This window comes from Papaver somniferum, unplaced genomic scaffold, assembly GCF_003573695.1.
Source record: "Papaver somniferum cultivar HN1 unplaced genomic scaffold, ASM357369v1 unplaced-scaffold_10, whole genome shotgun sequence".
In the NCBI taxonomy this organism is placed as follows: Eukaryota; Viridiplantae; Streptophyta; class Magnoliopsida; order Ranunculales; family Papaveraceae; genus Papaver; species Papaver somniferum.
In genome coordinates, this window is record NW_020618825.1 from 8,176,090 (window position 1) to 8,185,213 (window position 9,124).

General features: G+C 37.1%; 1 protein-coding gene across 2 annotated transcripts; it reads left to right on the forward strand.

Annotated features, from left to right (window-relative positions):
• The first annotated feature begins 3,176 nt into the window (after nucleotides 1–3,176).
• LOC113326953 (cyclin-dependent kinase C-2-like) lies at nucleotides 3,177–8,498 on the forward strand. Of its 2 annotated transcripts, XM_026574607.1 has the most exons (13): nucleotides 3,177–3,477; nucleotides 3,563–3,635; nucleotides 4,602–4,683; nucleotides 4,768–4,858; nucleotides 4,984–5,013; nucleotides 5,216–5,331; nucleotides 5,419–5,491; nucleotides 5,596–5,716; nucleotides 5,817–5,934; nucleotides 6,588–6,727; nucleotides 6,838–6,895; nucleotides 7,242–7,312; nucleotides 7,504–8,498. In XM_026574607.1, the coding sequence occupies exons 4-13, from the start codon at nucleotides 4,783–4,785 to the stop codon at nucleotides 8,018–8,020; spliced, it is 1,320 nt and encodes a 439-aa protein (XP_026430392.1). In that variant the 5' UTR covers nucleotides 3,177–3,477; nucleotides 3,563–3,635; nucleotides 4,602–4,683; nucleotides 4,768–4,782; the 3' UTR covers nucleotides 8,021–8,498. The 2 variants fall into 2 exon arrangements, with proteins under 2 accessions (XP_026430392.1, XP_026430393.1); XM_026574608.1 differs by lacking the exons at nucleotides 3,177–3,477; nucleotides 3,563–3,635 and adding an exon at nucleotides 4,214–4,323.
• Nucleotides 8,499–9,124: the final 626 nt, after the last annotated feature.

The window sequence follows — 9,124 nt, forward strand, 5'->3', positions numbered from 1 at the left end:
TTGCTTGGTGTTAAATGGCCCAGTAACCTTGGTGCTTGGCCCAACTTCTAATCTAACTTATCCCTCTCTTCTTTCCCTTTTGTTGCTTCAAACGATTTGAAGAAATGAAAACCAAAATATCATTTCATGGTTTCTAAGAGCAAAGGCTATGGGTAGTCTCCATTTGGAGACTAACTCGCCCATATGAATGACCACTCGTCCATATGAACGAGTATATCCACTGTGGGCAAATATAAAAGGACTAGACGGGGACCGTCCCCTGTTTAATAGTTTTTTTGAAACTGTCCCCATAAGAAATAAAAAGAAATCTTGAGGGAGACAGTCCCCCGTCTAAAATAAAAAAAGTTTCACACGGGGGGTTGGTCCTCTGTTTGTGTAGGAAGTCGATATCAGGAGAAAATTCTTCTGGATGTTTTCATTATTCTTCAACATTTTCATGGTTTTTCATCTTCTCCTTCACTATAATCTTCAAAAACGATAAGTAATCCGATTTCTTGCAAAAATAAATGTATCCCATTGATTAACTAGTAGAGGTAAATCCTATTCTAACAAAAAAAAATCGTTTATTGATATTAATTTCATCATCTTATTTAGGTTTTGGTTAAAAGTTACCCTAATTTGATTTTTTTTCCTAAATTCTTGAAGGTGTTGAGTGAATTAAAGGTATGATTCTTAGCTCAATCTTAATGTTGAGCGAATTAATTTTGTTTACCTCTTGTTTCATTATTTTAATTTGATTGATTTATAGCTTAATTTTGATAAATGGTTAATGACACTTGTTTTAGGGTTCATATAGAGAACAATGGATTATACTATTTTGTCTTCTATAGGTGAAGAAAATCATATATGCAACACTCTTGACATTGTAGATGGTGAACCTTCAATTAGATTTAGAGGTGGATGGAGCAATATGCATAATTTGTATGAAACTGTATATAAAAATGAAAAATGTAAGTTGTTTGTAGACCAATGTGGATTGGGTCGATTACTTGAGATAAATGTTTCGAAAGATGATCAACAACTCACACACGCAATTGTTGAGCGGTTTTGGAAATCTACAAATACTTTTCATTTTCCTACATTTGAAATACGGCTCACACCCAATGACTTCTCTTGGTTGACGGGTTTAGAAGTAGGAAAAGGAGTAAAGCTAGATTATGTAAATTGGTGCGATAAGGAAAATAGAGAAACTTGCTTGGAGTATGTTGAAAATCTTTTGCCCAATTTATCTCAACTTATTTTCGATAAAGCCGAGAAAAAGAAAGCCGCAAAAAAGAAGAAAGCACTAGAAAAGGGGAAAGGGAAAGCCAAAGCAACCGAGCAAGAAAGTGATGATGAAGAAGATATTCATGAGAATTTGGATCCGATTGACAGTGAAGAAGAAATTGGTGAGAATGGGGAAAACAAAATTCGTGATCTTGATGTGTCCTCCTATTTGAGCAAGAGGAGTGGTGGTATCAAATGTGTAGATATGTGTGATTGGTTGAAGATATTTAAAGGAAAGATTGGAGTGGCTATGGAACTATATTGCGATGAAATTGTTCGGGTTTTTATTTTATGGATGATTGGTCAAGTGCTTATGCCAAATAGTGTATCCACCGCAAAGGTAGGATGGTTATGTAACTTTGAGGAGTTGGATTTAGAAAACATAAATAGGTTTGATTGGGGATGTCCAACGTTGGCTTGTCTTTATAAATCTTTGGGCGAGGCTAGTAGCAAATTGAAGACTTTCAACGGGATGTGGATGATCTTAGAGGTATATACATATGGCTCATTTTATATCTTAAACCCATTTAATGTTGATATTTTCGGAAAAATGTTATATATTAATTTTCCCCACTTTTTTTTGTAGTATTGGTTTTACTACTATTTCCACACTTTCTTTCCCAGTATTGATGGGAATGCACCGGTTTGGGATGATTTGTGGCCAAAAATTAAGGTGTTTAACAAGGAGAATTTAGCGGAGGTTCAAAGGGATATGGGAAGACATTCAATTACTATTGCTCGTAAGCAAATGGAGAATAGGTCAATACAAGGAACAACATGGCAGCCATGGTGAGGAAGTGAGCATACTAATAATGATGTCCTAAGATATTCGCATAGGTTGTCAAAGAAACGATGTGTTTTCTTGGATATTGAAGATGATCAAGGATATAGGTACGTGGGTGAGAGATGTTCGTTCCAAGTAACCAGTGTATTAGGTATTCAGCCTCGCCCACCTCCTGAACCGGGTGGTGGGGGTAGCGGGGGTACTTCAACATACTTGGTGTAATCGTAACCAGGTTCATTCTTGTATAACTCGTAGCACTCATCAAGGATGAATGGTCTCCCATGTAGCTTGTGGAAGTCACACCGACCACGTATCATCTACAATATAAACTTATCATATGAGTATTCATTTTTACAAACATAACGAGCAATACGTACGAAACAAAAATACTTACCGTGTGCTCGGCTCCGTAACCACTTATTCGTCCTCCTCGAAATAATTTTCCAAGAACTGCGACAAATAGCTTAATGTCTTTCTTTATAGCATATATTCGGTTTTCTAAACTAGTTTTGTCTCTATCATTTGGGTTATCTTTCATTTTCTCGATAAATAATGGAATAATACGATCCCAATATTTGGTTTTTCCTTGATGCACACCAACACTACCATCACCCGTTATTGATATACGTGCTTCGCAAAGAGCCACATCTTCCTCCGTAGTAAATTTAATTTGTTGTTTCCTACGAGTTTTTTGAGTTTTTTGGGTTGAAGGGATCGGTGTTGATGAAGAAGATATGGATAAAGAGAAGAAGAGAACTTCAAAACTAAAATGGAGTAGAATGAAATTGAGTTGGAGTTGAAGTGGAATGAAGAGAAAAGAGTTTTATGGGTTGGTTTTATAGGCTGAAATGTAGCCGTTGGGGGAACAAAATTCAAATACCAAACGGGAGACAGTCTCCCGTTTTTATCTTAAAAACTCATTAAACGGGGACAGTCACCCGTAAAGAAAAAAAATAAAAATAAACGGGAGACTGTCCCCCGTAAAGAAGAAAAAATAAAAGCCTTACGGGAACTGTCTCCCTTTTGTTGTTATTTTTTCTTGCGGGGATAGTCTCCCGTCTAATATGAAACTCCCAACCACTCGTTAACCTGAAAGAGTGTGTGGAAAGATTTGAGAGAAAAATGGGTTGAAACTTACTCATAGGAGAGCCTAATTTGTTCAAATTGGTAGTGCACTCTTTCGTTTGAAAGGGTGATACTACCCATAGCCCTTGCTCTAACAGTACCTTCATCTTCTTCAAAATCTGATCAGTGATCGCAGATGTTTGTCTCCTCTCCATGTAACCCGTACAAAACTAAGAACCTTGTTTTAGACAGTGGGTTCAAGTACCCATCATTTAGCAAAGATTCAGACATGGATTTGATTAGATCTGTTCCGGCAAATATTACTTATTTTGGCTGTTGTTTTCCATTGCCGGAAACGCTTGGTCGGTTAATTTATCCATCATTTACAGCTTCCTTTGATTTTCTTTTATTCCTTTCCTTAATCTTATGTCCGATCTAATTTTGCAGATGCTCACAAGAGGAATGGCGTGGGATAGGAACAAGGTGATAAGTGCAGGCATGAACTGTTCCGTTTTAGCAAGTGAGTTTCAATTGAATTCTTTTGCTAATACACAATTTGAAGTTTGGGTTTATAATTTCTGAAATTAGGGTTCATTGTGAGGTTTAGGGTTCTGATTAGGTGATTTTTTTCTTTCTTTCTTTCTGAATTTATGTTGATTGATTGATTGTGTGATTGAAATACAAGTGAAATCAGATATTTTTCCAAAATGAAGAAACAAGGTTTTCATCATGGTTTTACTGAGTCGCGAGTTGATGACTCACTATTCTAACTCGGTCTGATCCGTTTTTAGGCCCATCAAAATATTATTGGGACCAGGTTTATAATCCTAGGAGGACTAGTTGAAGTCCTAGTCTATAAATAGGTTGCAAGAGCGCATATAGAGAGGGAGGAAAAAAATAGAATACTGTATAGAAGAGAATTCAAAGACAAAAAAAAAAAAACAGTGAAGAAAGATGCAACAGTTAGGGCAAAACGCTGTTGAACTCTTTCAATAAAGTTGAAGTTCATATTGCATAATTGTTAGTATCAGTGTTCTTCCTTTTTAGATACCGTTTATCCATCATATTGGGGTCTAGGATTGTTGAAAAAGAGTTATTATGGCTGTAGCCGCCCCTGGGCAGCTCAATCTCTATGCGTCCCCTGCTTTTGGATCCCGCAACGTTGATTGTTTTGACAAGTTGGAGCAGATTGGTGAAGGAACATATGGGTGACTATTTTAACTATTATAAAACCCTTATTAAAACCCTAATTCTCTGGTGCATTGTGTTATTAACTGCTATACAAATTTATTTCTGATCTGAATGGGTTTTATTTAACAAAGTCTTGTTAGTGGATTGTAATGGCAATCATAATTTCTTGTTTTCTCTGAAAACCAGCTCATGACAAGCATAATGCAAGTTTAAGTCTGTTTGTGCTCAAACTTATACCTTGTCGAGGTTAATTGTTTTTTATTTTTTTTCATCTGTTGTCCACACTCTCTTGCAGTCTAGTTTACAAGGCTAGAGACGTCTTAACAGGGGATATTGTTGCCCTTAAGAAGATTCGAACGGACAAGGAGAAAGAAGGGGTAACATTCGTTTTTTTTTTTTTACCAATTATTATTGGACGCCTGAGCTTTGGATGTCTAACATTAAAGTTTGACTGTTTGCAGTTCCCTATAACTGCCATGCGAGAAATTAAAATTCTAAAGAAATTGCGTCATCAAAATGTTATTAAGCTGAAAGAGATTGTTACCTCCACTGGTAGCCTTCTTTTTAGTTCTTCCAGTTTTAATTCGTAGTTTCTTTTTCGTTTTGCTCACGAGTCTCATCACTAGTTCTTTTCACACTTAATTATCAAGGTTTCTAAACCTTTTACTGTCTACCAGGACCCAAGAACGATGAGCAAGGGAAGCCAGGTGCGTAGATTTACAGTTTTCAGCTGAAAATTTTCCTTCATTACTATTCTACGATTCAAATATATTTCTTAGAATATTATTTTGTTATCAAAATTGTTACTGATTACCAAGGCTATTCAGCATATCATCCACTAAGCTTCGTTGCTCCACTGAACTTCTTGGAGGTTAATTGATATACGAAATTACCTGCATTTTTTTATAGGGCCGACAGTTGGTAACAAGTACAAGGGTGATATCTATATGGTATTTGAATACATGGACCATGACTTTTCTGGGCTTTCTAAACGTGGGGTGCGATTTTCAGTTCCTCAGATCAAGGTACCATCAGAAACTTATCATTGAGAATTGTCAGTTTTTCAGCAAGTGATTGTTGTGTGAGTACTCAAGTTACTTTGATTTCCCCAGTGCTATATGAAGCAGCTATTGACAGGACTTCATTACTGTCACCTCAATGAAGTACTTCACCGCGACATTAAAGGTTAATTTTAGGCCAAGCTTTTCTGTTTTATTAAATAAATTGAGTTTCACTTTTCTTTTCTTTTTTCCAATGGTCTGAGACATTGAAATTATCTGTTCCCGCAGCTGCTAATCTTCTAGTAGATAATGAGGGGAACCTTAAGCTAGCAGATTTTGGCCTTGCAAGATCATTATCCAACGACCATCAAGGGAACCTAACAAATGAAGTGATTACATTGTGGTATAGGTAATAACTGTTGCAAATTGGGTCTTACAAAGTTTGGTATCCAGTTGACATTACTTGTTAGTCTGTGCAGCATTTTTACATATTTGGTTCCTTTTTACAGACCCCCAGAAATATTGCTCGGAGCTACTAAATATGGACCGGCTATTGACATGTGGTCCGTGGGATGTATTTTCGCGGAGCTTCTGCAAGGAAAACCAATTTTACCTGGCAAAGACAGGGTGACATTCTATTCCTTCTTCACTAAATGGTTTATAGTTGTGTACCTTACAACATAGTGTGCTAGTATCCTGCCTGGATATCATGAACAGTTATTAAGAAAGAGGACCTGTCTTTGTGTGTTCTCTCTAAATGAATGATTTTTACATCAGTTCTCGAATTTGTCAACCAATAAGCTTACCGGAATTGGTAAAAAGAGAACTGTGACGAGAATTATAAAAACAAAACAACATTAAGAATAATAGATATGAGTCAATATCCTAGACAATAATAAGCTACTAAATTGGTGCATGGCAAAACATAGATCAAGAAATACATAGCCAAGTAAACATAAATTGTGCATCATAAGCTACTAATAGGTTCATAAATATCATCTTTTATTCTAACACCCAACGTCTGTTGCCGAGTTTGGATATCTGTATCTACTAATGTATTTGTTTCCTTTTCGTGCTGCCTAATCGTGTGATTGCTATGAATGGTTTTCCGAAATTCCGTGGACCTCTGTGGTCTGTTTTATCTGTTGATTTTTTTCTACCTACATGATGATTTTCAGATATTTTATTATATGATGATAGATTTCTGGAAAATGCTTGTCAACCAAAAAATTGAAAATGGATTTCCTAGAACTTGAACTAGATATAAATATTTGCTGCAGACGATGCAACTGGACATGATTTTTAAGCTCTGTGGATCTCCCAATGAGGTCAACTGGCCTGGTGTCTCCAAGTTTCCATGGTATAACAATTTCAAGCCAAAGAAGCCAACGGAGAGATGTCTTAGGGAAACTTTCAGGCAGTATGTAACCAACTCACATAGATTTATTTTAATGAGTACTTTATTGAATAATTGGTTTGTGCGCGATAAGAATATTGTAATTGATCGTTTTTTATGTCCTTATTATATAGGCATGGTCGCCATGCTGTGGAGTTATTGGACAAAATGATGACTCTCGACCCATCTCAGGTACTTATTTAAAACTTACATGTGTCGAGATAAGTGATGAGGAAGTTATATAATTTAATATGATTCTATGAAGCTGTATTTCCACCAGAATAAGTTACCCCTCTTAACTTCTATTTGTTCTCGGAAAGAAGTAATCCTCAATGAAACTACCCTTGGACTGCCTTAGCCTGTGTTTCCTCCTCTGGATATACATCTTTGTGATTCTGTGAAACTATATCTACTTATCTTTTGCATGACTGAACTTTACCCCTTGATTTTAATTTGTTGTCTCCATACTAAATCATAGAAACTGTTGCTCGAGTATCTTTTAGATTTAAGTATAATAATGCCATCTTCATGTTTTCAGAGAATATCAGCCAAAGATGCGCTTAATGCCGAGTATTTCTGGACTCATCCCCTGCCTTGTGATCCCAAGAGGTAACATTCCATGACCACATTCTCTTTCCTGCATATTTCAAGCTGACAGTTAACAAAATTTTGCGAAAACCGATAGAAGGCGATACGGTGACAGGTTTTGGCGGAAAAGAAAATCCTCATCTGTAGATAGATGTATATGCTCTGATCCCGGTTTTGATAATGCTGAAATTTCATTTTACTTGATGGTGCAGTTTGCCTAAATATGAAACGTCACACGAGTTCAAGGTACGCCAGCAGCAGAGGCAACAAGAGGAAGCAGCAAAACGGCAAAAGCTTCAGCACTCACATGCGCCTCCATACCAACAGTCTAGGTACCCTCCACTCCATCCAGGAGCTAACCAGCCTATACATACTTCTCAGCCTCCAGTGGCTGCTGGAGCTAGCCATCATTATGGTAAATCACGAGGACCTTCTGGCGGGCCCTCTAGATTCAACCCAAATCGAGCAAGTCAAGGTGGTGGTGGAGGAGGTTACAACGCTGGCTCATATCCACCATCTCCACAAGGACGTGGACCTCCTTATGCTGCTAACGCAATGCCTGGTCCCCGAGGAGGTGGTAGTAACTACAGTCGTACCAGTTCAAGTTACCGTCCACAGAACGGTCCATATTCACGAGGTTCAAGTTCTGGTCGAGATACGCTAGGCAACGATAGTAAATCACATCAGCAACATTATTATAGTAGGCATTATAATGGTGACAGGGGTTAAACGACACGACAGACGTAACTGAATCAAGGCTGGAGGGATTTTATGTTTACTATCAAGTTGCACGGTCTTCTTTTTCCACTGAAAGGCGATATGGTTGCAGGCCAGGACCTAAGATTCGGTATCTCAAAGTTGTGTAACACTATTCCCTTTAGGGAACCTGGGGTAAATCTGAATTGGTACACATACACCGACTGATATCACCTACAGGCATCATTGTAGCCAACTTTGGATACCACTTGGCAAATCTTAAAAATCTCACTCATCATAACAAAAATAAATGTAATTATAGGAGTTGTGCATTAGCCTGTTTCTGAGGTGGTACCGAGGTCTATGAGTTGTAAAGTATATCCGAGTGCTTGATCTTCAAATGTGGATCTCTGGAACGCTTTGTGACATGAAATCTCTCATTGTACTTCAAAAGTTGTTCATGAACCAATATGTGTCTAAATTTTATCATTATTCTGTCATATGATTCCTAATTTGCTTCTTGATCCAAGATATCTTTTAATTCTTAATCCCAATCATTTGAATAGCAATCCGAAATCTTGAATTAACTCGATTTTTGTATAGATCTCCTAACGGCTTAAATAGACTTTTGGTCTAGTTACCCTACTATTTATTGGGTCGCCAGTGTTTTCTAGGGCATCATCCATCATTCCTTTTTACTGCCTCTTTTCTTCTCTGTTTCACGCCGCCTCTGAAACAACCACCAGCAGATCGACCATGGCTTCAGATGTTTATGATCATCAGCAACAAATATGAAGACAGTAGCATAATGATGTCTCCTCTAAGCATAATGCACTAGATAGATCAGTTTTTTCTTTCCTAATTATAGGTCGTTCTAAAGTCAAGCTTTATAGAACAATACACTACATAGATCTTATCGATGTGGCAATTGGATGTACAATTGCATTGTATTTCTGGTGTAGATAACCATGTTGGAAACTCCCTTTTGTTATGTAAGTTAATTTTTGTTTTTTTGTAAGGAACTGATTGACATGTACTAATTAAATTTATAGGTAAGCTATGTCCTATAAAGAGTGTGAAATTGATATTGGACAAGTCAACCAACATATGATTGCATGAAGAATCATTATGGTGAGT

What these genes read in the sequence shown, in the direction of transcription:
- LOC113326953 (XM_026574608.1), top strand. Translation starts at nt 4,214, where the DNA reads ATGGCTGTAGCCGCCCCTGGGCAGCTCAATCTCTATGCGTCCCCTGCT. An exon ending in ATTGGTGAAGGAACATATGG is followed by an intron (nt 4,324 to 4,601) that starts GTGACTATTTTA and finishes ACTCTCTTGCAG; the next exon opens with TCTAGTTTACAAGGCTAGAG. An exon ending in AGAGATTGTTACCTCCACTG is followed by an intron (nt 4,859 to 4,983) that starts GTAGCCTTCTTT and finishes ACTGTCTACCAG; the next exon opens with GACCCAAGAACGATGAGCAA.